The sequence below is a fragment of the Pocillopora verrucosa genome, chromosome 10 (genome assembly GCF_036669915.1).
Source record: "Pocillopora verrucosa isolate sample1 chromosome 10, ASM3666991v2, whole genome shotgun sequence".
Classification (NCBI taxonomy): domain Eukaryota; kingdom Metazoa; phylum Cnidaria; class Anthozoa; order Scleractinia; family Pocilloporidae; genus Pocillopora; species Pocillopora verrucosa.
Window position 1 is genome coordinate 10,689,594 of NC_089321.1, and position 25,326 is coordinate 10,714,919.

The following is a 25,326-nucleotide window of genomic DNA, read 5'->3' on the forward strand; positions in this document are numbered from 1 at the left end:
GATCTCTCTGACTATTAAGATCTGAAATATTTTTGGATTCGCAATACGGGTGTACAAGCTGGACAAACAATAGACATCTGAAATATGTTGCGCAGTCAGAAGCGAATTTGTCAAACAAAACTGGGTACGAGAACGGCAGGAGCTAGGCTGATGTGTTTCAAGTTTCTTGTAGGAATGCTAGTTTCACTTTTCCTCTTACAAGGACAGTCTATCCTAAAATTGCTAGAAGTTTAAAGTTGACATTTTGTTTATTGGTGGAATGCCACAACAATAATGCTCAGGTTTAACCGTAATTTTCGGAATTAAAGATCCTTCGAGAGAAGCGACCACGACGAAGAATGCTGTAAAATTTTAATCATAAGTCTGATCTGGAAAGAAGAAACCCTGATGTGTGCAAACAATGAATGGCATCAGGAGAAGCTGCAAAGTCCATAATTAATAATAGTTACCACTTTCGGAAATTTCGAAAACACTTTCGGAATTAAGGAATTAAATCAATGTAGAAAGAGAGATTTTGTTTCTTCATTAAAACCAAAAGTCAACAAAACTTCGCTCTCCTAGAAGTAGGTAACACCACTCTATCAAACTGGCTATGCCCTCACTTTCTTCTTGTTATTCGTTTTAGTTTTCATGCGTAAAAAGCTCCCGGGTTTGTCCAGATTCAAAACACAAGATTGTTGCAGATAGTTGTCGGTGGATATTGTGCCTTTAATCTCTATCACCCCACTCTGGACATTTGAAACATTCATGCTGGACGAACAATTTGCTTGAAGAAGTCCACTGGCTGATGGGCACCAAGCGAGTAGGAGTAGGAATGAATATAAAAGGATTGAAAACATCCTAAAAAGCAAAGCTTGTGTTGCTTTATTAAGACAGCGCCGTATCTTGTTGGCTCTGTTACGTGCAAACAAGAGACCTGTGTTTTTATGCCCAAATGATTCTCAACACGACACTTTAGAAAGACAAAAGCCTAGTTATAATAGGTAATAAATTGCCGTCTCTTTTGAAATAATTTCTCTGATGAAAATTCAGGGTCAAGGTACTCATGCTTTTTGTTGTGGGTAAATCCATCTAAAGTTAGACAAATCCTATTTAGCCTCGGGGGAACCCAAAAGTACAAGCTCTGATTCCAGAAAATAACGCAAGCTTATAAGTAATGTGATGCCAAATCTGCGAGTTTTCCTCTAATTGCTCGCGCTTGGAATAATATTTAGAGTATAAATTCAACACCAACGGGATTCTTAGGGAAACGTATGCCCCAGAAACCAGATATTAACTCATCCATGTACAAGAGCATATCAACTTATTTACTTTTTCCAAAGAGTAACTCAGCTGTGACTGAACAGTCTCGAACTCTTTCTTCCATCTATAGGCGGTCCTTTTGGACAATTCAGGGCGACTCAAAGAGACATTCTTAACAAACACCTTTTACGATAATCAGAAAACAGTTGAAAAGTACAATGAGTTGGGAAAAATTTCGCGCTGCATTTTCACCATAACCTAAACTTAAGTATGCACCTCCGTACAAAAACATATGTGCAATTTGGGACACTATCGTCCAATTTTTTGACTCTAATGTCTGATTTTACACAGCAATATCCGATTTTGGACACTAGTGTCCGAATTTAGACACTAGTGGCCGACTTTAGACATTAGTGACCGATTTTAGGCACTAGTGTTCAAGTCTAGACACTAGTGTCCGATTTTAAACATCAGAGTTCGACATTAGAGTCTAATTTAGGGCACTAATGTCCGATTTTAGACACAAGTATTCAATTTTAGACACTTGCGTCCAATTTTAGACACCAGTGTCCCATTTGAAGGCTTGTGTCCGATTTTAGACACTAAAGGTGGGTGATAATGTAAAATTTTTATTTACACGGCTTTGAGATGAAAACTGAAGTCAATAAATGCGAAAGTACCGTTTAACTGACACATTACTATAATAAGCTTGTATCCTAGTACTATAACAGAGACTATAACTTCTAGGACGATTATATCTTACTTTCTATTGGTGGCCAATATTGGTCAATATAATAATGCCGATAAAGATTACTTAGGCTGTAAATGCAAGCTGGTTATACTGCTGGCTGAAGTTATTACCAATTAAATAGATGATTAAAAGTGCTTGGCTCAATAAGTTTTAAGAATACCCAGATGCGAGTTTGAAAAGAAAGTTATTTACAATGTACGTTTAACTCTCGTCTAGTTATAATCTCTCTCTTGATTATTATGCTTGTGACAGGTTTGACACAGCTAAGATTAAACCGTGGACTATATATGGTAAGTTACTTATCATCAAGTTAAACGGAATATCATGATTTGCAACTCTATAACAAAAGTCGTTGTAGTAACAATTATCTCTGTTCCCTTCCTGAATCATCGTATACCAGTTTGCAAACACGAACTGAAAAGCACCTACCATAAGCACATTACCCACAATACCTGTGAGGTAGGAATAGGTCTTTGGACCAAAAGAAAACCAGTGATATCTGATTACCTCCCACAGATCGCAACATGAAATTTCTAGGTTAGTTTTAATCTGATTACTTTTGGCTTGATCACCTGGTGGAAGGGACTGGAGTTGTATACCCCTCGCACCATTCGTCTTGGCCATTACAGTTGCGCCACCAAACCTTATAATAATAAATAATAATAACTTTATTTGCATAGCGGTATATACAAAAGCTCTATATCGCTTTACAATCAAAAAAAGAAAATAACTAACTAACAATAACACTAAAACAAAAAGTCAAATGAAAGCGAGTCTGAAAAGATAAGTTTTCAATCTAGATTTAAAAACATCAACTGATCCACTTAATTTAATGTCTAAGGGAATATCATTCCATTGCTTTAGGGCAGCGACCGAAAAGGCCCTGTCCCCATAGCTCTTCAGGCGCACATTCGGTACTTCTAATGAATGTTTGCCGGCAGACCAGACCTTATCTCAGAGAGGGACTCTTTAAAAAGAAGATGTGCCATGATAGACACTACTATGCCACCCAGAAGTGATGCGAGAAATAGGGCAGAAACCGGTTTGGCATGATTATAATCAAACGACCTTGTCAGCTTTAGAGTGACATTTTTTGACTCACTAAATTTGACGCCACCTGACACGTTCTTCAAACCAATTCCAATGAACCACCTAGAGGTGGAATCAGTTAAAGAGGGAATGGAAGCTCTGGATTAAGTTATCCGTCCTTTTGTGGCAAAGGAAAGTCGAAGAGATTCCTTTTTGTAATCCACAACTTCTAAGTTTTCCTGGACATCTTCGCATATGTGTGATACCTTTAAGTAAGCAGCAAGGTTGGACTGTGACGTGGCAGTAACGTCCAGTTGTTTATCAGAGATACCTTGGGGTGGAATGAACTGGAACACGCTCACCTCATCTCCCTGGACATTGACTGTGTGTGGTTCATCAAGCGCAATTTCTGATGCACCTTCGGCTATTTGCACTGTGAAGGAAAGCCCACTGCCTTTTCCAACCACGGATAACAACTTCTTCCCTGTGGTTACATTATTAGTGAAACCGGTGGGACAAATGTTCAGAGTGTTCCAAATTGTTGATGGTTCTGAAACGTTCAGGTGACCAAGTAAGGATGATCCATCGGCGTGGTACAGAAAAACATGCAAGAAACCTTAAGAGGGAAGATTACAGTTTTCAATTTCCTACTTAAACGTGGGGACAGTGTGCTACTCTACTGGTATTGCTCGCGTGCTGGTCTCTGAATCAAGCTGGACTGCCTACTGGAGACACAGTTTGTCTTTCAAATTCAAGTGGGACATTCGCTCCCGTAGCTCATCAAATTTCTATACATAATGGTGAATCTAGAAAGATCCTTGCCTTATATTTCCCACCAGTATCAAGCTGGGACATGACGAATTAATCTCCAGTGGTTGACTGCATTTAAAGACACTGCAGAAAAAAAATTATACAAGGCTTAATTTGAGAGAGACCCGCTTCTCTACTGTTATTAGCAGAGCGCTATTCTGACCAAATGAGCCACAAATTTGAAAAAAAAATGAAGAGAAAGATCTATGTATCAGAATGAAAATCTACTTTTATTTCTCTCCGTCTATTTTTACGTTTTCAGATTACTGAGATGGTATCCTTCGGAAAATGATTCAAAATTAGAGGTTGTCGAGCAAAAATCCCCACTTCGCAAAACGTCTCCAACCACGAAAGCACCATGAAGGATAAAATAAGCCTGATATAAGGAAAGATACTGTTTAACTTCTGGACTTCAGAAAATAGTGGAGGGATTATTGATCTTGCCAAATAGTTACTTATCTCCCTGCGCAATCAGAAACAAATTGGTCCACCCCGCGGGTCGCATGACTAACAATTCAGCGTAAGTTTTCATCGTAAATCTCGAAAGAGGGGACTCTGATATCTGCATAACTGACTGTGCAAGCAGAAAACGGCCGCAGAAATAGCTGCAAAGCGGACCTAAATTAATAATATTGGAAATTTCGAGAACAGCTTCGGATTGCTGAAGCGGAATATTTTGGTAATGAAATCAACATACATGGTTTGATGCTACACTGGTTTAAAGATTTAATTAATGTAACCGAAGAAGTTATAATTCATAGACCCACTTTACGACACTCCTGTCTAGTGCTTTCAACAGGGGTGATCTAAACGCTGCAACAAGAGGTCCTTTTATACGATCACTAATTAGCTGCCTTTTTTCTGACGAAGTGTAAATAGGCGTCAGGAAGGAAGCTGCCCACGCTTCTTTAAATCGTGATGATGGCGGCTTACTTCCTGTCGCCTATTTACTTCGTCTTGTGAAGTGTTTGTTAAACTATTCTATCAAACTGACTCTACTCTCACCTCTTTTGTTGTCATTCCTTCGAGTACTCACTCGTAAAAAGCTACTAGGTTTGTCCAACTTCAACACGCAGGAACGTTGTAAATTATTATCGTCAGGTAGTTTGCCACTGATCTCTATCACTGCATTCTGGGAATTTGAAACATTCATGCCGGACGAACAGTTTGCCTGAAGTTTTCCCCAGGCAGGGAGGCACCAAGTGAGAGCAAACAGGAATGCATTAGCGATAAAGAACATCCTAAGAAGAAAATCTGGTGTTACTTTGAGTTAGCGAGACAGACGGTTTGTTGTGTTACTAACAACAGATCTGTGTTGGTATGCATATGATTCTCCATATGGTGGTTCTGAAGACAAGAGTTTAGACATAATAAATCATAAATTACCCTCTGGCTGTGAATAATTTTTTTATTGTCTAGTATATTCAGACTTGAGCTATTAATAGCTATAGCTACTGTCTACTTGCGCATGTGCCATTTGCTAAAGGAAACATGAGAGAGAGGAAAACTAACGATGCTAAGGCTTGGAAATATATGGATATAAAGCAAAGTGGGGAAAAATTTTGCGCCGTATTTGAACCTTAACCAGCACGCCTTCATTCCTAGAGGAGTAAAATTCTTAGGATGTCTTCAAATATCTGTAGCACGCTGTAGCACGCTATGCATGCCTATGTTTATTTGGCGTGAATATCAAAACGAGGTTAGTCTCGTACCAGTCCCCACAATTGAGACGAACATGTGCAAGTTGCTCTCAATCGTGTTGATCTGTCATTCTGCAAAACTTTCAGCGTTCTTATCCAATTTGTCACCAACATATTCTGTCCACTCATATGTGAATGGGTCAGATAGCATCGATGATCTCAAACTGATGCACTCGTGAGGGTGAATGCAGTAAAACTCGCCGCAAGATGGCTAGTAATACAAGCTGGCGAATGGACGACATGGATGGCGGTTTGGACGGTGGACTCGCTTCAGAATTACTGAATCTGACTGGTCTTGGCAACGAGTATGTGGCGGATGGCGCGTACAACATGAGGTACGAATAACGAAAAATTCAAATACTAACTGAGAATGCTCGCCGTGTACCTTCTGATCAAATGGAACATAACTTGAAAAATGATCAACTCACTGACACGTAATGTTTTAATTTTTGCCCTCAGAGCTCTCTATAAAAAGTGCCTTAATCTTTTTTCGATAAGGAATGTGAGCTTAGATTTTTCCATCCGATTGTAAAACGTTCTGTGGCTAGATCGTGTCGAAAAAAGCGCGGATGGAATTTATTTTCATGTAACTTTGCATGTAACAGAATGACATGTTACTCTTGTACATGTATCATGATAACAAGACGGGTGAGAGCCATGGGAAAATCTTAAATCTACAAAATAGCTTGAATTTGTGATAAAGTAAATCTTAGTTTTTTTCCCAGCAGCAACTGATTTAGAAAAAAAATTACATTCTCAGCCTCATGAATGGCTTTGATTCCATTGCTGACCTTCAAAGAATGCAGGATGCTTGTAAAATTTGACCCCTTTCATTCGCAAGATCTTATTGATAATTCTCCTTACTGTCTGTCATACAATGCTTATGATGGTAGGTTGGAGAATATGGTTTTGGATCAACTAATAATCGTTGACATCAAATAATTGATGTCATTTTTTCTTTGTTCAAAGTGATGTCCTTAACTTGCCAATTTTCAAGGATGAGCCACCAGGAAGTCACCTAAACATGGACACCATTGGCTCTGTTTCTTCTGCAGTGACAGAGTAAGTGAGTCATTAAGAAACTGTGATGCTGTATTAGTGGGAGAGTATATCAACTGGGTCAATAACATCAAGTTGTCATCATCAATGGCGTTGTCATTATCAGTGTTAGGAAAATTGATAGACCTCATGTTATGTTTATGCTAGGTTAATTGATAGACCTCATGTTGCAGGTACTTATTGTATAGAATGAAAATTTAGCTGGTTTAAATTTGTGAATTGCCCTCAAAGCTATGAAAACGAGGTCACCATAGCAACTGAGCCTCAGCTTATTTCCAGCCACCTCTCAGTATCAACAAATGGGGGTGTGGAAAGAATACTTCACCCTTTATTTCCTTAAACCAGCATCTATATTCTCCATACTTTTCCCTTTACATTTCCTTTGGTGTCGACAAAGAGAATTTGTTTGACAATTACAAGCTCCTTAAATTGGTGATCATTTCCTCTTTTCTCATAACCTTTACATTTGATTCAAGGGTGAAATTGTAAAGAGAAAATAGAGAACAATCACTCTTAAGGGTGAAAGGGTTAACCAAAATGGCAGAGAGGGAAACTTTGCAAGTAAGGAAAAGAACTCGTCAATCCTTCTGGTAACCCACTTAAAGCCTGGAATATCACTCTGGTGAAACTGTTGCATGTTCTTGGTGTTAGCCGTGTCTTCTATTACTTTTAGTTGAATTTTTCTATTTTTGCGTTGTCCTAGAGTAACCAATGGGGTGAATTCTTTAGACCCTGCCCTCCAAACAAAGCAGGAAACTCTTATGGCTTGTGGCATGTCACCTCCAACGCAGTCGTCACCAATGTCATCTGCTGGAAGCTTAGATGTTAATAGGTAAGTACCAAGCAAGCAGAATAAGATTTTGGTCTCATCTTCATTTGTAACAGTGTTCTCCATTTCAGGCTGTATATGTAACTGGTTACATTTGCAGCCTGAAGCACCCTTTATAACTACCAAACTGAACAACTTATAAAAATTCTTGGAAATTCAAACAGGTTAATAGGATTGCTCTACTGGTTTGAAAATTTCTTTTACACTGTACCTGTCATGCCCAGAATAAGGGAGAACACTGATTAACCTTGTGATTTTCTGGAGTAATTGATTCTGGTGTGTACTGCTCCAGCTAAATTGACTACTGAAGGGTTCTTAAATGAAATAAACAGATGTTATGTCAGGAGACTTTCAATTAAAAAAGATGTTTATTCCACAGGCAATTTCATTTTGCAGATTGATAGATTGTAGAAAGAAAAGTTGCTACTGATTTTTTCAAGCCTCTTTTCTGCAATTGCTTACATTTCAGCCCAGCCTGCCAATGAGAATTGTTTCTCGGCCTAATTTTAGTCCACGAGTCAAATAAAATTTATTTCATTAAAAAATTTTGATCAGATTTCTTTATGGAAAAGATGAATCCTTTAAAATTCAGGGCACTCCTAACATGTGGCATGGATTACTCATTTGGTAGTAACACCTAACTAGTATCTTGGAGGCACATCAGCTTGTTTACTCTCCATTCTGTTCTCTATACATTTCCTGATGTGCCGACAAGGAGAATTTGTCAACTAATCAAGAGCTTCTTCAGTTGGTGATCATTTTCTTCATTCTCATGACATTACTGTTTTATTCAGGGATGATATTGTATGGAGAATCTAGATGCTAGTCACTCTTAGAGGTTAAAGGGTGAAATCTGCCAAAGCCTGAATCTGCAGACTTTCTTTCTGCAATTTCTACAATTACAGCTCACCTCATTTGCTAAAAAACTGAACACTGATTTTTCAGGTCTGCATTTAACTTGAGGAATTAAGTTTATTTTTCTTAGTTACTGGGTAGATTTGATTTTCCTTATGGAAAGGAATGAAGTTAGTAATGTTGCCTGTAGCTTGTGGTACTTTAAGTACATTGTTCTATCATTTAGGTTTTTGTTATTTTTACCTTTTGTCAACAGTCTGAGTTACAGGTTCAGGTACATTTTGAAAGCTGCAACTTCTCCTACAAGGAGACTTGAAGAAGACTCCCTAACTTATCTTAATCAAGGTACCTAACCCTCTTAACTCTTAACTCTAACATCAGTATGCATTTTCTCCACACTGTTCTCTATATATTTCTAAAGGAACCAACGGGGAGAATTTATTTAATGATCAAGAGCTCTTGTAGTTAATGACCATTTTCTTTATTCTTGTGACCCTAGCATAATTCAGAGGGAGAAATTAGATTCTCATCACTCTGAAGGGTCCTAAGAGTTAAACTACTGACCTATAATTGACTGTAATTTTGATTCTTCAGGTTTTATTAGTAAAATGAAAATAATTACTGGCAAAGACTTTTCCCATGAATGAGATTGTGTTGTGACATGTAGAAATCACTTTTCCAGTTCTCAGTCACGATAGAACCATAAGTGAATTAAAAAGCTTGTCTAGAATGCTCAGATTTTTAATCCTGCTGGTTTTGTTTTCAGGGCAGGCATATTTGTTGGAAATGATGTGCCTACCATTAGAGGCTGCTAAATTTGAAGGCAAACATTTAAAAGTAAGGACATATTTCTTACTTAAGTTTTCTATTAGGGTTTCTACAGGTCCAGGTACATTTTGAAATTTTCTGGGAATGGAAAGTCCTGGAAAAAGACTACAGGTTCTGGAAAGTCGTAGAAATCTGTTTAACTCCAGCAATAACATTTTAAGATTTTACATTATGAAAATGTTTGTAGTCTGTAACAAGATTTGATTTTGAAATCTAATTGGGATTGAAAGGGTTGAAGGTGAAATTTCCTGGAAGAATCAGTTTGAGTTCTGGAAAAGAACTGGAAAAGTTGTTGAAATTTGTCTCCAAAAAAGGGTGCGAACCCTGTTCTATTGTTGTTATAACCCGTTGTTGTCTGCATGATTTGCGAGGCAGTGTTTTCTTTTCTAATCAAGGGATGGTTTTAACTTGTTTAGGAAGCAGCTGAAAACGTAACAACATATGGGGGTAATTTTGTTTCTTTTTATTTGACAGAGCACAATAAAACTGTGCTTTTATGAGAGAAAACTTCAAGTCCAAGAATCTGAAAAATATGAAGAGTGGAAAAACAACCGACCAGCTGACAGAATGTTGGAAATAGGTTTTTATTTTTAACTTTTCTTTGCTAATCAATTAACGATTTCTATTTGTCTTTTTTCGTTTTGAATAGAATTAAATTTATACAATTTATACCGTTCTGCTTTTGTTGTTGTTTTTTAACCATTTTAGATGTTCCCATGTCAAGTGGTGTTTCAAACATCAGAAGCAAAGGAAACTTGTTTAATTGTTACGAATTTGAGTGGGATCCAATCAAGGGAGCAGGAGTTTATGTCATTGTAAGAAGTTATTTGTAGCTTGTTTCTGACAACTTTTGTCTTCTACATGTTCTTCCTCCTGGCAATGCACTAAGTATAGCACCATTGCATCTTGCTCAAAAAAAAAAAATACACTTTTTTCTCACTTTTTGTTCAGATCAACTGTGTCAGCTCAGAGTTTACCAAGGGAAAGAGTGGTGAGTGTAGCTTTAAAAAACAATGACGATTTTTCTTTTTAGCAGTGAGAAATTATTGTAGTTTTTAAATAAATTTTTTCTTTGTTATTGACCTGGTTGAGATTATTTTAAAAGAAAAGCATTTCTCTAGCACACTTTGCCGTTAACAGAAGTCACTGTTTTTTTACAGGTGGAGAAAGTGGTGTTCCATTTAGATTACAAGTTGACTCATTCTCTCCCAATTCATTGACTGATGCTCTTCCCATCCACAGTGTAGGCTGTCAGGTCAAGGTGTTCAAAGTGAGTCTTAAGTACTTTGTCAGATTTCCATGAGTCTTCAGTTATGCCTACTATGAGAATCAAATTAAAAAACCTTCAGAAAGATCTCAGATTTCTGTACCACCAGCCTGCCCAGTTTCTGTGTTGAATTTGAGAAAATCCATTGATGAACTGATCATAATCTCTATAGCAGAGATAAAATTTGTTTCCATTTTGTTTCCTCATTGTAAACTGTTTTTGATCCTTATGTTCAGTCTAAAGGTGCAGATAGAAAACATAAATTGGAAATGCAGAAACTGGAACATAAAAATCAGGAAGATTTGGTAAGATTGACAGTGATAATAATAATCAACTGATAGTAAATGCAGCTATGATTATGCTATGAATCTTGTTTTCATGTGAGGTACAACAAGTGGCAAAAGTAGTGGGCCCCCCCTCCCCCCTCCCCCCTCCCACTCCCCCTCCCCCTTAATAGGTGGTTGACAACCCTCCACTCAACAGAATCTTGTAATTAATCTCTGATAAGTTACTTGAAAGTTCCTCTTTCCCCTCACAAAATGTTGCCTAGAATTAGACCACAGTTTTTTAACAACAGGTAATGTTGAAACAGGGGAGGAAGTTACATAACAAATTCAAAAAAAAGTTGTGCGTGCCAAGACTTTCCCTACTCTTTGTAGCTAGCCTATAATTTCAAGATATACCCAATAAGAAAGGCATGTAGGCTTACTTTTAGTTTCTGTTTTGATTATGTTGTGTTGAAATACCCACTGTGTACAGTTGTATGGTATTTTTTTAAAGCTGGAAGCCAGTCTGCAATGTTTGCGTTGTGGCTGTCAGTGAGTCTCTCATAAGCCTCCCCTAGTTCTTCTTTCTCCCATAAGCTCTCTTAGCATCCAGCCTCTCTCTGCTCAAGGGGAGAGGGGAGGGGGGGGGAGTGGGAACCATGGAAATTACAGTGTAACAAGAGCAATAAGAGCATTAATGATATCTGGTGGGTGTAAACAAATTTTGGCCACTTGAGTCTTAACCATCCCTTGTCACTTCAGTTTGTAAAAAAGTTTTTCTAATGTTTTTTAATTATTCATTACTGTTTCCAGGATCAGTTGAGACCCACAAATGCATTTACAGAACTAACAGAAGTAGGTCGATCTCAATAAATTATTGATTGTAATTTATTCATAAGTCTGTGGCATTAGTATCAATGGAAATTCTAACATTAGAAGAGGATGTTTGAGATTTAACCTTTTACACCTTAGCATGAGTATGCAAATTCTCTATACTGTTCTTCACACATTTCCTAAGGTGCTGATAAAGAGAATTTGTGTAACAATCTGGAGCTTCTTTTGCTTGTGATCATTTTCTTGACCTAATGTTTGGTTCAAGGGCGATATTGTAAGGAGAAATTAGATACTTAGCTTAAAATCATCAACATTATTACTCTGTGCGTGAGTAACTGCATAAAGCCTTTTGGCCGGACACCACTGACTAACCCAAGCAGCTGCTTTTACAGCACTGTTTCTACTCTTACTCAAAGGTGAAAAAGTTCACAATCACTCTTTGTGTAATAAAAAGTGCAGATACATCAAGTTTGGTCAGAGCAGTAATTTTTTTTAAAAAGTTATCAAAAGCAACCATGATGGTGGTGGTATATTGATTTAATGTTAATCTAGGATTGAAGTAATCTTTTCCTTCGTGAAGATCAGCCATTAGTTTATAGACTCACTGCTCTCAGACCAGTGATTCCTATGAGATGAATTTATTCTCAATATTTTCAAACATTTCCTATTGAAGATATTGCTAATCCATTTGTTTTCAGCTTCCGCTTATTATAGAAGAAGACAACAATTCTTGCTGGATGTCTCCAGGGTAATGAACGATTCCTTTGAATCTTGCTTTTAAACTCTAAGACCACCCAGTGAGGTCTTCAATCACATCTCTTGCTGAACAGTCTTTCCGCTGGTTCAAAAAGCTTTTCAATAGAATTTTAACTCAAAACAGATGTTTTCAAAGTTCAAACTATGAAGTAAATTTTACTCTCAATAATTATTTTTTCCTTTACATGTAGATTGTAAGATGCATTCCACTAACATGTTGATATGTTGAATTTAGACTGAAGTTGTCTGTAATGATTGTTTTCTTGTGTAGGTCAGTGGCTGGTTCAATGTCTTCTCCATCCTCAGGGGGCCAAGTCATGTCAACGACCCTGTCGTCACCCTCATCAGTAATGTCTTCACCACCTCCGACCCTGCAGATGTCGTCATCTAGTAGTGGGCTGTCCAATTCACCCTCCACAACATGTGGAATGGTAAGTAACATCATTTCTATTCATTGTGTCGCATATTGTTTGGGTATGATCATGAAAACAAGGAAGTTGATAATAGGAAGCGGGTACTCTATGACTCTTGGGATAAGTGTGTGTGTGTGTGTGGATGGTACTCTTGTTGCTAGAATGAGGTGTTGCAAAGCATTTGAAATTTGAAACTCTCTGAGATGTGATTTCCAGCACTCTGCTGTATAATTGAGTAATTTATTTGTAGCCAGACATTAATGTTAGAATCAGTTAACCCTTAAATCCCTGATCAAATATGTAATTCTCTATACAGTCAATCACACAATTCTTATAATGTTAGTACAGAGAATTTATTATTGGATCAACTAACTATTTTAAAATTGATATTTTTCTTCATTCTCATCACTTATCTGGTTGATATTGTATTGATATTGTAAGGAGAGATTCTGTCTTGGTCACTCATGGGAAAAGATACTTCTTTTCTTTTGTTGATCACAATTTACAAAGGAGCCATTGCAAATGAAGATTGCTTGGGTTAGTTGTTAAATAAACAAGGATTTCAGAACAAACTAGTAATCGCTGGAGTTCTGCCAGTTATTTGATAACATATTGCTGTTTACTCTGGTCAAAATAATTACCTTTTGACCCTTACTGAACTATTCACAGTCACCTACTTTTGCAAAGTCTGACACCTACTTCAAAACATTTTGAAACCCCTGGATAAACCATATAGTATTGAATATCAGTGAGATTAATTTGTTGTGCATCTTTCAGGGACTAACATCGGATTCTTCTGTGGATGAAACAAGAGTTTGGTTGCAAAATAACAGATTTCAAAACTACCTGAACATGTTTGCTAACTACACAGGTCAGTAACATAGAGAAACTGCTGCCAGAAGGATGTGCTAGTGAATAATTTTGTTTTGACAGCAGGGAGGATAAATTTACTTCAGGCAAATTTCTTTAGTTGCAGCTTACCAGCAGGGATTACTTCTTTACTTGTAATTCAACACTTTGCTTTTCCTTTGCAGGAGGTGATCTGCTTAGATTGACCAAACAAGATATGATTCAAATCATGGGGCCTGCTGATGGTATACGCTTACATAATGCACTTCAAGCAAGGTGAGAGAGATGATTTCCTTGCATATAAATCTACAATATTTTTGTGGCTTAGTTTAATAGGAAACCATGTTATGAAAGAAGAAGTATGCACAAGAAGCCATTATAACAGGGTATTATCTCCTTTGTTTGAATGTATGTGTAAAAATTAACTTTTTTGTCAGATAAAAGGTTCAGCTAGATTTAGGATTGTTTAGGACACAGTTTTGTTGAACAACAGCAAAACTTTGTTTAAATAATCAGATCATGATGTCCAGGTCATAGTTCTCCTTCAGATTGAATTCTTATATTTTTTTCATTGTTTTTGCTGATATTTTTGTAGGGCTGTGCGTCCGCTTTTAACAATGTACATTTGCCTGGAATCAGCCCAGCAGAACTCAGGAATGAAAGAATACCATGCTATGTTTCTTGAAGCTCTTAGCCTCAGTGAATTAAGGAAGAAACTGGCATTAAAATGTAACCTTAATGCTGAGCAGATTGTCGCTATATACACCTTCAGGTAATTTAGTAGAAATGAAACCTGGAAAAATTGTGCATTTTATGTAGTCGGATGATCATGTAGTGGCATTTGTTATATTGGATAATTATGATTAGTATGTACCACACTGGTGAATAGTACTTTTTGTGTGAGCTAATTGGAGTGTGCAGAAGTGAATAGCAAGTATTATTGATTCATATCTGAGCAGCTGACAAGACAAAATTTTTTGGGTATATATGTGATATTTAGTGAAACAATTATTCCCCTCAGTGCCGGTTAAAATATCTACCACCATTCACCTCCACTGTGATAAGTAGTTGTTAATTATCACATCTCATGATTAAGTAATACTTTTTTTTTCCATAGACAAGGGCCAACTGAAATTTATGTTTTAGTTGACGATGAGGTGAGAATCAACACGATAACTAACTGTTAAACTTAATGTAAACCCTTGTAATTAAGGGGTGCATAGGAAAAAAGCCTTCAAACAGATGCTAGATTCTCCTTCTAAATTGTCTTATATTACCTGGTAAAACAGAAGGAGATTCTTAAGTACATGTTGCATTTATTAAGAAGTCAGTTAAGGTTTTATTCTACACACCCTTTCTTTCATTGTAAACCTATTTTGTGCATTAAACCAGTCATTGTTGAGAAGTGGACATGTCAAATACATTTTTTCTACAAGCCTTGTATATAAATGTAAAGATTAATTGATTGAACCTTGTACTGGCCTAGCTCCCTGACTGTTTAACTTCTCTGGCTCAGTGCCAGAATTTGGAATCTGAAGTTCTGGGGTTCAGTTCTTCAAGGGGACTCTGAATATTTTTCTTTTTTCCACACTGGTGACAAGCCTAAAAAATATCTCCTTAAGGACTGAAATATTTTAATTTGCTGTTTTAGATGGTGAGGAATTTTGCGGATGAAGGACATTTTATTGTACAACTAGTCAGAGGTAATGTCTTGAACACATTAGGTTGAGAATAAAGAATTGCACTTGTGCTCTGACCACAATTTCTTCATTGTTTTTTTTTCCTTTATTTTCTGGAACCAGTCTTGGAAATAATCTCATTATTTGCCTTATGTTTCCAGAAGATGACAATACATACCAACTGATTTTAAAGTAAAACCAGGGAATTACCAGGCCGAGTCCATGAATTCATAGCAAGATACAACCAATGCAGTTTGCTGTTTATGTAGTGGATATGAATGACTGTTGGCCAAAATGAAGCAACCTCACCTGAAGGAATATTAGGAAAGAGTTGCTTTCCTTAGAAAGGAATAGTCAAGATTGGTTGAGGTGGAGAGAGACAATTCAGGATTTAAACATAATTTTGCCCACACTATATTTATGGAGCAACACTGGAGTGATCATGGAGCAGTTGATAGAACTATTTTTAGATGTTTTGCAATATTGTTTCAGTATTGGGAGTTTTTCGATAAACATTGCTGGTGGAAACCTGGTGGACATTATCATGCTAACTAACAATTGAGAAAATCATGGAGACATCATTTGTTGAGATGGATTCCACATCTCAAGGCACATTAATTCATATGTCCATTGTTCCAGTTGAATATTTCTTGGGCAACAAATGATAGGAAAGTAGTTGCATTTATGATGCCTAATGCACTGAGGAGAAGAGAGAAAAGCATTGTTACAAAACATGTACCTAGTAGGGCCATTCAGTGTGTAGATATGACAGCCAGTCACAAGGGGCCATATATCCATGTACCTTATACTAACCAAGAGTAAGGTCTATGTTGTACGTTTCAAACCAGATTTAACCCCTTCAAATTATGGCCCAAATGTGTCACACTTGGGGAAAATTGATGATTACAGCGCAGACAAGAAGATGAGGACAGTAAGATCTTTCTGACTCTTCTTTGTGTCTGACTGATTTGGGAAATGATCTCTAGTCACACCAAACAGATTCAAATGAAATCAAAATTGTTTTCAGTTGCTGGAAGGTGTATGTTAACACACAACTCTAAGGAGAACAAATAGATTTTAACTTTTACCTTTGGCAGAAAGTCAGGAGCAATCGGCAATAGATAAGGAGAGATTTTTACAGCAAAGATATGTTTTACCAGTAACTCTAATCTACTGTGTGGCCTGCAAAGTTAGCCAACCACAGATGCATATTGACTGGAAGATACAGTGGGATACCCTGTTGCAATCTTTGTTTCTGTTTCTGTTTCTTAACAAGTTTATGTCTCAAAACGTTCTGTTATCAGAAGTGACTGATCTACTTGTATCCATTTAATAATTTTTAAAAAATGGCAATAACTTTTGGCTCATGACAAGAAAATTTGCTACAAGTTTTTCCACCAGAGGAAAACTTGTACAATGTGTCTTTCGATGGCTCAGCAAAATTTGAGAGTGGATAAAAAATTGCCCATAATGTTATGCCACTGTTAGGCCACTAAGAAAAAATATATTTAATTACTCAGAACTTATTGAAATTGTAATATCATGTATGATATTGATACTCAAGCTTAAAGCTGGGTATTTGGTTTTGTTGGTTTTAAGGTATAAGTTTCATCACCTGTAAGGTATTTTATACATCAGCATTCACCCTTCAAGCGCTTTGGATTTTTTTTATCTAATTGCATGATGCAAAGAATCAAATGAAAGTTATGCAATCTTTCCACACATTGCTTTCTTTTTAGTTATAACATGACCATTCTTCTACCCCATTAATCAAAACTAGGACAAAATTCCCAGTCATGATTAGTCATCACCATTGAAATTTATGCTGCATTCATACATGCAATTATACAATCAGAGTCCTGCTTCACAGTCCTCTGATTTGGGTAACCACCAGACTGTATGAGTACTAATTAATAGGAGTGAGAGGAGTTGAAGTGGGTCTGTAATCATACAAGTGTTTAACAAAATCGATTGACCTCAAAGAGGCAGTCTGGTCTATTAATTTACAAGTATAATTGCAGACAGAATTGGACAACACAAAGTTCTGTAACCATTTAATCAAACTATGACAAAATGTAAGAAACAAACTAGCTACTGATTATGTATATTCACCAAAAAAACAACAGTGTGCACATGTGACGCAGACTGTCCAGTTACATAGACATGATCCATACATTGTCCAATTACAAGCACAATGCATACTCTACCCTAATGGTGCTCAAATGAGGCCGGTGAGAACCAATCACATGTAAGAATTTTGTTCTAGTTTGATTAAGAACCAAATTGAACCCCTCACAGCCTATCACCACTACAAATAACTTGGCCAAAACATTTTCTAACTTACGTTGTGTGTAGATTCACAGGGTAATATAAAACAATCTCACTGATGATGAGGGATGTATTTCAGTAGAGAAAACACTTTATTTCCTCCTGTTACGTGATAAATAATAAATTATTATTTGCTAAATATATTATTGAAGCCTAGTTTTTTCATTCGTTATGACAAACGTCTCTGTTGTGCAAGTGAGAGAAAAGGAGGTATTTTGTGATGTTCCACCCACTTTTCAGGTGTCTGTGTCTTACTTGTTACTGGTTTCTTTGAACTGACAGGACACAATTATCTGGGAGAGAGAGACGGCTCTAAAGACGTGTTATTGTCATAGTTATGAGTGGCACACCAAGCTGATAGTGATTTGAAGCTAGAGACTCTTGGGGATTTAAATGGTGAGAAGAATCACTGAAAAAGAACTATCATCTCTCACAATCATGATCACATCTCCCATCCTGCAGCCAAAAAATAAAAAACACATTCTGTCCTGTTTCAAATTTTTTTTATTAATTATTTGTCTAGCCTTTTTTTTTTCCTCCAGTATCAGTGGAAAGGTACGTAAAAGTACTTATAAAATTACACTTTTATTTCATTTATATGAACCCTTTAACTCCCAAGATCTGATTGTTAATTCTCCCCTGTAGCTGCAAGACATTTCCTTGTAAATTAGTTATGAGAACTTGGTGCTAGATCGAGATAGCAGCTTCTTCCTGATAAGTTTGAATATTCTCATTACCTGTTTGCTGAAGAATGTATAGATATTGTAGGGAGAAGTTTTATGTTAATCACTTCTGGGAGTTAAAGGGTTAATGTGGAACTTTGAAGTTATAAAAGAATGTCTGAGAAAATTTTTAACATAATATTTACAATATTTACATTACTCAACCTGTATGAAAAAAAAAAAAAATGAAAATTTTTACCCAAAACAACACTTCTGCCAATTAAATTGGATACTTGTTGTTCTTAACATAAGACAGATCTCACATAAAAATAAATTCCTACCGAAAAAATTCACAGGAATATGTTTGTTGGGTAAATAATTAAAAATTAATGAACAACGTAAGTTTTTTTTCCTAATCTTTTAGAAGTATTTGAAAAACTGAAACATTTTAAAGTGACCTAACTTGGAAAAGTACTATAATGTGGGACTTTTGTGTTAATTCTCTGAAAGTGACTGTAATGAACTAAACAAAATGAAACTTGAAAATGTCTATTAACCAAATAAATAAATTTTCATCACCTCTTACAACACTCTACATTTGCACATGTTACTTCCAAATAATTAGTGAAACTTTTCTGGTGACTGAGTTTGTTATTTTTCAAACACCAGTAGGACACTATCTTTCTCTAAGTTCAAAACTGCCATTTCATGGAAAAAGTATTCTGATAGCTTACCCATACCCACTCTACATTCTCATGTGTACCAACAGACCTAAACTTCTTTGCATTCTTGAATAAAATACCACCTGGCTACAGAGTTGAGGCATCACAAAACACAGGCTACTTTCAATTCCACTAATGTGCAACTTACTGCAATGCTAAACTTTGAGTAACTTTCCTCAATGTTCACATTGTCTCTTCAGAAGATGTTTTCAAATCTGCATCTTCAATTCTGTGACCCACAAGGCCTGATACTATATTCACAAATCTTACCTAACAAAACTCTAACTGGTACTTATTTACTACTGTGGCCGTTTTGTTTCTTCTTTGATTCACTGTCTATATTTTTTCCAACATAGATGCTACCATTAGCACCTTGGAAGATGGTATATTCTTTTGATGAAAGAGGACGGCCACTTTCATCTCTTAAACTTTGAAACAGGTGATCCTGTAGTTCATCGACTTTCTTCTTGTAATAGGCATTTTCAGCCAAGAGTTTTTGCCTTTGCTTGATAATTTCCTCCTTTTTCTTTCTCATACTTTGAATATCATCTTCTATGTCACTGACAACATCAATCTTTCTTTTGCGACACAAGCGTGCAGCAACCTTGTTCTTTCCTCTTCTACGTATGTCTCTGGCCTTCTGCGCATCAGGTTCTGAAAGTGTTTCCAAAAAGCTGCCAAATTCATTAATACTCATGTCAACTATTTCATCTTCTGATGCTGGAAAGTGTGATGCCCCAGCTGCAGCTATAGCTGGGCGTGCCCCATTGAAATCCTTGGGAGCAGTTGAAGGCGTAAACCTGGTAGATGTGCTTACTGGCACACTTGGAACTCTTACAATCTCAGGTTTCTCTTGTTTGATGTTTGCACCGGGTAAGAGTGGGAAAGAGTGACTCTGCCAGTCTCTGGTAGCTTGAGGAAGCAAGGATTCTGAAAAGATAAAAGCAACTTGTTAAAATACTAACAGAACAGTGATATCTACCACTATTAACATTTCTTGACCCAATGTAAAAATCTTTAAGGCCACACCCCAACTCAAAGGCCCCTGCAAAGATTTAACTCAACACTGAATTTCCTTTTCGAAAGAGGACGTAGCAATTGCTCGAATTTTCAATACAATAGTCGCATATGACGTACGGGAAGATAAAGCGGTGAGGCGTGAGCGACAGCTTAAAGGAAACTGAGAGCACAATATTGGTCGTTTTTTTCATCGATTTGGTGATTAAATCAACTGGATGCAAATCACGAAATTTGGCCCAAAATTAATATTTAACAAAGGAAAAAGCAACTGTTTCCAAGGAAATAAACAAATATTTAGAAACTCCCATCAAGAACAAACCAAGATAATCAATTATGGTAGCTCGAGTAAAAGAAATTTGTTATTCAAATAAACAGTCACAAAACCGAAAACGGAATTCTGTGGAACTTTAAAGAACTTGCGCTCGTGAGATAATGCGGTGCATGTGAATATTATACGTGTGAAAAAGCACTTTAGCTGGTAACTTAATATTACTGAGGAAAAACGTACCAGTTGAAGGAAATCCGCTATCATTTCTCGTTGCGGTGGCCTCTGAAAATATTGGCACCGGTTCTTGACCGAGGGGAAGCAGGCTATCATGTTTATTTTCGATCGCTTGTTGCCCCGTTGGTTTTGGGTCGAATATGTCGAGAGGAAGATCATCTAGATTGACTGCAAACGAGTCCAGGTCAAACACAGGGTCTGTGTTAGGTTCCACTTCTTGCAGTTCTTCTTCTGTTGGCGCAAAATCAATAGAGAACGGGTCAGCGTTGAAGAACTGTTCCTCAAAGTTGAAGGTTTCTTCAAAGGGATTCTTTCGGTTGGGATCGGAGGGCGAGTGAAACTCTTGCGGAGAGTTGGGGAACTTTCTGTAAGAATCATCAGGGCTCGGCAACGGTTCGGTTTTAATCTTTGTGTGAGGTAGTTCTTCTGGCAAAAACGCTGCTTTTTTCTGAGGTGGTTCCTCGTAGATGGCGTCGAGATCGATATAATCCTCGAGTTGAAAGTCGATGGACTTCAGAAGGTCTTCTTCGGTCGGAGTGAAGCCAGCGGCACCGAAGTAATCTGCTTCAGGGGCCTGTGTGTTTGTATAACTAGCTTCGTGTTGTGGTGAGCCACCAACAGAGGAAATAGCTGAAGGCGAACGACCGCCATCGGAGCTATAACCGCTCTCTAACTCCGTACTAAACGAAGCTCTCGTTTCTCTTGGGGCGGTATGGGTTTCCCCGTTGAAAAGCATGGCAACTGCATCTGTGTCAAACTGATTGTTACCACTTGTGTGCCAATCCAGAAACTCATTTAGCGGGTGTTGAACATTACTTTCTTTAGGTGCCAAGTTGAAGTTGAAGTTAGTAGTGCTGGGAACATGATTGTACGGGACTACACCAGTTAAATTCTGTGGGTATCCCATGTTCACAGGCATCGGCGGAGTTGTGTTCTGACCAACAAATCCTTGAAGCTCAGGTCTCATCAGAGACAACGCCATAGCAAGTTGAACAAATGTTGTGCCATCGAGGTATTTCTTTCCAACTGCCATGATTCTTTCAACACTAAGGAAAGATGGAGTAAATCACTAAAGTTTCTCGAAGTTGCTTTTTCAAACGCCTCTATTCGCCTCTAGTGATCAAGTGTTCGACTAATGTTCCTCTCACAATCGAATGAATTCCTCGCAGTCAAGGCTCGATTTACGTAATTAGTTGAGGGAGGGAAAAACTTTCAACTTTAGAATACCACCGAAGTTCAATGAGCTCTCTATCTCGTGATCCTTTATGAAAAAAAGCTGAGTCACTCTGTTTTTATAGTTGACGAATTATTTTTGTACAGATGATGTCAGATTATTAAAAATACAAAACAATCAAAATAACCAATGAACAGTGGCGAAAGTTCGCGTGCTGCAGATATGATTTAAATGTTGATTGGTTTATATCCCATTGACGTCAATATGACGCACTTTTCTAGGCACTTGTCACGCAAAGGCCTCGTCTTGATGTAGAGCCTTTCCAAGGCCCACTGTATGTTCAGGCGGCCAGCGGAGTAAAGTATAAAGACAACCATAAAAGATGGCGGACAGGGGAGAGCAACGATTTACAGAAGCTGAAAAGAGACAAATAGAAATTTGGAATAGACAGTTCATGCAAAAAAAGTACCTAGCACAGATCAGGAGAAGAAATATGATGGTATTCGGAGGTCTTTTAACGTCTGTTGCCGCCATTTGTATCCTTTTACAGGCTAACCCTGTAACTATTGCATCACTGCACTAAATCGCTAATTTCTAATTTAAATCTCTAATTTTAAATTTTATCTGCCAACATACAGCAGCAATTTTTAGCAAGAGAGCTTGATTATTAAATTTACTATTGCTATAATTTTCAAAGTGCGTTAAGACCGAATTTCAAACATCGCCTTCCGTGCATGCAAAAGCACACGTGGACAGATCTGTCTTCATTTTGTACCTCACATGCAAGGACAGTAAGATGATATTTACTTCACATGCAGTAAGGTTATATCGTAACGCCGGTATCTGAATAACCTCTGATATTGGTTCCTTCCTCGTAGATACCCCAGTGTTACTCACAATAGATTTATTGACGCAAATGGAAATAATGATATTGAACTGTACTGTTTGAGCGTTGTTTATTATCATTCGTGCATAAAACATATTGTAGTCGCTTTCCTCCTTCCTCGACAGTCAATCCAGACAGTAGATTCCGTTACCTCTTGGCACGAAACGTGGTCATGCCTCTTCGTTTCTCTCGAAAAGTCCAAATATTCAATCGCATTTTGCACGAAGCGAATTTATCTCATTAACATCGAGATACGGTTCATAGATCACCTTGACTAATATTTGTTTGAACGCTACATGCATACATGTACGCAGACAGCCGTTTTGTTTAGTGCCTTAATGACTGCACTTACAAGTGGGTCTATGAATGTAGTCGGTTAATTAATGTTACTTGTGACATATGTCTGCTCACCAAACTGGAACTGTGTAGATCCGGAAAAAAAGTTATCAGTCCCATTCTTTTTCCTTTGTGTGGGTAGCTTGTTATATAATGTTGTCGATCAATGGAGGCAATGTTATGATTTATCATCAATCAAACAGGGTGTTCTTAAACCACCATTATGATTTTAGCATCAACAAAACAGGGCGTTCATGAGGTAGTTGGGTGTTTCTGATAAAGTAACCGTCAAATTCTAGAACCCTCTTGAAAGCTAAAAATACATGGAGACAGTATATTGGTAGATGCCTCCGAAGGCAATTAAATAGTTTAACTCCTCTTCTTTCATTCACTAGAGTTGTTTGTTAGATTAATTGTTAACAGTATTATAATAACAAAGGCATTCTTTTCTTTGCCATTTTTATTTTCATGTGAAAGCACTTTGTTTGTTATCAGTATTTTGACCCCTGGCTGACTTGTTAGGAAGTGGTTTTCAGTGAAATTTGTCTATGCACATGTTTTTGCCACAAGGATTCTTCATACTTATTTCCATTACAGTTCACATGTGTGATGTAAATCTAGTTGATTTCAGTGTCCATCTTTGTATTGAAAGCAAAATGTAGAGAAGAAGAGGAACTGTAGGAAAAAACATTTCTGATTAATTACCATAGTTAATGAACATCCAAATGCCAAATGTCTACAGGAACAACTTGGCTGTGTATTTGTTATGTCAAAATTTATGATTCATTACTAGAACAAAATGTGAAATTCAGCTTTCTTGTTTTGCAGACAATGTTTTAAAATGTGGCTTGGGTGGGATCCATCAATTGGGCAAGAAAAATTGTTACCAGTGTGATAAAAACTACTTGCCCCAGACAACTGTTGGGGGTTTTAATAGACTAGTGGTTTGGTTTTCAAAGTATAATTACTGACAGTACTGTTGAGCACCTCCTTAAAAACAACAATTATTTATGATTTTTACAACTGCACCAGGAATTTTCAAGTGATTTGTGACATAAGTATTGCTACAAATCTGTTGAACCTTGCTATTTTACCACTGTAAGACTGGAACATAGTTAGTTTTATATTGTTTGCCTCGGGGTTAGGTGACCAAAAATATTTTTATGGAAACCATTTCATAATTAAAGGTCCCCAAGAGGCAGCTTTTTAAAAAATTGAACTTGGAGCCATGATGTAGATGTCAAACAATTCCTTGTAAATGAAAGGGATAGTTTGCTGTCATTTGAGGATAGCACCTCCAAGTGATGCTTGTCTGGCCTCAAAACCTGTTTGCAAATCTCAAGAGGTTACAAGTTAGTCACATTAACTGAGGCTCTCATGGCTTGATAACTGCTGCTGTATTTACTGGCTTCCACCACTAATTACTGCAGTTAAATTCACTTTGTTGAAATACTTAACTTGTTGTAGATGGATACACACTTTTGGCAACTAAACAGGAACACTTGGACTTTGAGGAATAACAGTTATGGATTCTGTAAAAAAGGGTTCAGTCATTGTGTAATGTGTGTTCATGAACAAGAGACTTGGAAGGATTCTTAAACTTGACGCAAAGGCAGGCCTTGGTGGTTGTGTAAAGCTGAGAAAGAGTAACATGTCCATGCAAAATTTAACTTAATTGAAGAGAAGTTGTTAACTCATTGGCCATGTTGAAGATATGTTGATTTAATTATTATTACAGTCTTGATAGTAACCCATATTTATTACTCCCCCTACATTAAATACAATGTTAATTGTTATAAAAGCGACAAGCAAGTTGAGGATGATGAAGAGAATTTGATGGCAGTTATGATTGCAGCTATGTTGTGGTTTGTTATTTTGTGTGTTGGGCGAAACTGTTGCGTAGCATTTTATAAGATATATTGAAGACCAAGAAGGGAGATAAAAGAATGGAGGATGTTGTGAATGATGAACTTGAGTGGGTAGACATAATTAAGTGTAAAAGGAACTGAGGCCTTTCACTCCCAAGATCTCATTAGTATTTCCGTTACTGTCTGCCATTTAATTCTTGTGATGTAAGTTGGGTGAATTTGGTACTGGATCAACTAAGAATCTCCTAATTGATTATTTTCTGTATTTTTTTAACCTGTCTACTTTGGATTGTTTTCATATTGTGAGGAAAAATTCTGTCTTGGTCACTTATGGGAGTTAGTCATGCTTGAATTATTGGTGAGGAGCTTGTCATACTGGCTCTGGTTGTTCAAAGGGGCGGATGATGCTATTCAACGGATAAATAATTTTTCAGTAAATGAGTGTTAACAAAACATACCATGCTATCCACCGGATAGCAACTTATCAAGTGGATTGCATTACCTGCAACCACATGAAGAAGAAGGACCACATGCTGAGATTAAAAGAAAAACCAAAAAAAGCAGGAAAAACGTGCATGGCTCATTGTTGTTGAACGTAATTTTACATGACACCTTGATGATAGTCAATAAACTATTTTTAACAGTGATGCAGGAAGTAATT

At 37.1% G+C, this 25,326-nt stretch overlaps 2 protein-coding genes and 1 long non-coding RNA gene across 4 annotated transcripts; 2 read left to right on the forward strand and 1 right to left on the reverse strand.

Moving 5' to 3' along the window:
* Positions 1–5,568: 5,568 nt before the first annotated feature.
* Positions 5,569–16,689, forward strand: LOC131780836 (transcription factor CP2). Of its 2 annotated transcripts, none has more exons than XM_059097427.2 (19): positions 5,569–5,867; positions 6,502–6,594; positions 7,295–7,423; positions 8,532–8,620; positions 9,042–9,112; positions 9,578–9,683; positions 9,812–9,918; positions 10,055–10,094; positions 10,264–10,373; positions 10,607–10,675; positions 11,450–11,491; positions 12,169–12,218; positions 12,498–12,657; positions 13,417–13,510; positions 13,674–13,764; positions 14,084–14,260; positions 14,606–14,645; positions 15,140–15,191; positions 15,329–16,689. In XM_059097427.2, exons 1-19 carry the CDS (start codon positions 5,740–5,742, stop codon positions 15,361–15,363), a joined length of 1,683 nt encoding a protein of 560 aa, XP_058953410.2. In that variant the 5' UTR covers positions 5,569–5,739; the 3' UTR covers positions 15,364–16,689. The 2 variants fall into 2 exon arrangements, with proteins under 2 accessions (XP_058953410.2, XP_066029432.1); XM_066173335.1 differs by having other exon boundaries at positions 15,332–16,689.
* A 1,297-nt stretch (positions 16,690–17,986) lies between these two features.
* On the reverse strand, positions 17,987–21,656 carry LOC131780835 (uncharacterized). Its single transcript, XM_059097426.2, has 2 exons — positions 20,408–21,656; positions 17,987–19,809 (listed from the first exon to the last, which is right to left on the reverse strand). Exons 1-2 carry the CDS (start codon positions 21,432–21,434, stop codon positions 19,172–19,174), a joined length of 1,665 nt encoding a protein of 554 aa, XP_058953409.2. The 5' UTR covers positions 21,435–21,656; the 3' UTR covers positions 17,987–19,171.
* Positions 21,657–21,855: 199 nt separating this feature from the next.
* LOC131780862 (uncharacterized) lies at positions 21,856–25,310 on the forward strand. Its single transcript, XR_009339915.2, has 2 exons — positions 21,856–22,111; positions 24,265–25,310. It is a non-coding gene; the product is annotated as an uncharacterized lncRNA (long non-coding RNA).
* Positions 25,311–25,326: the final 16 nt, after the last annotated feature.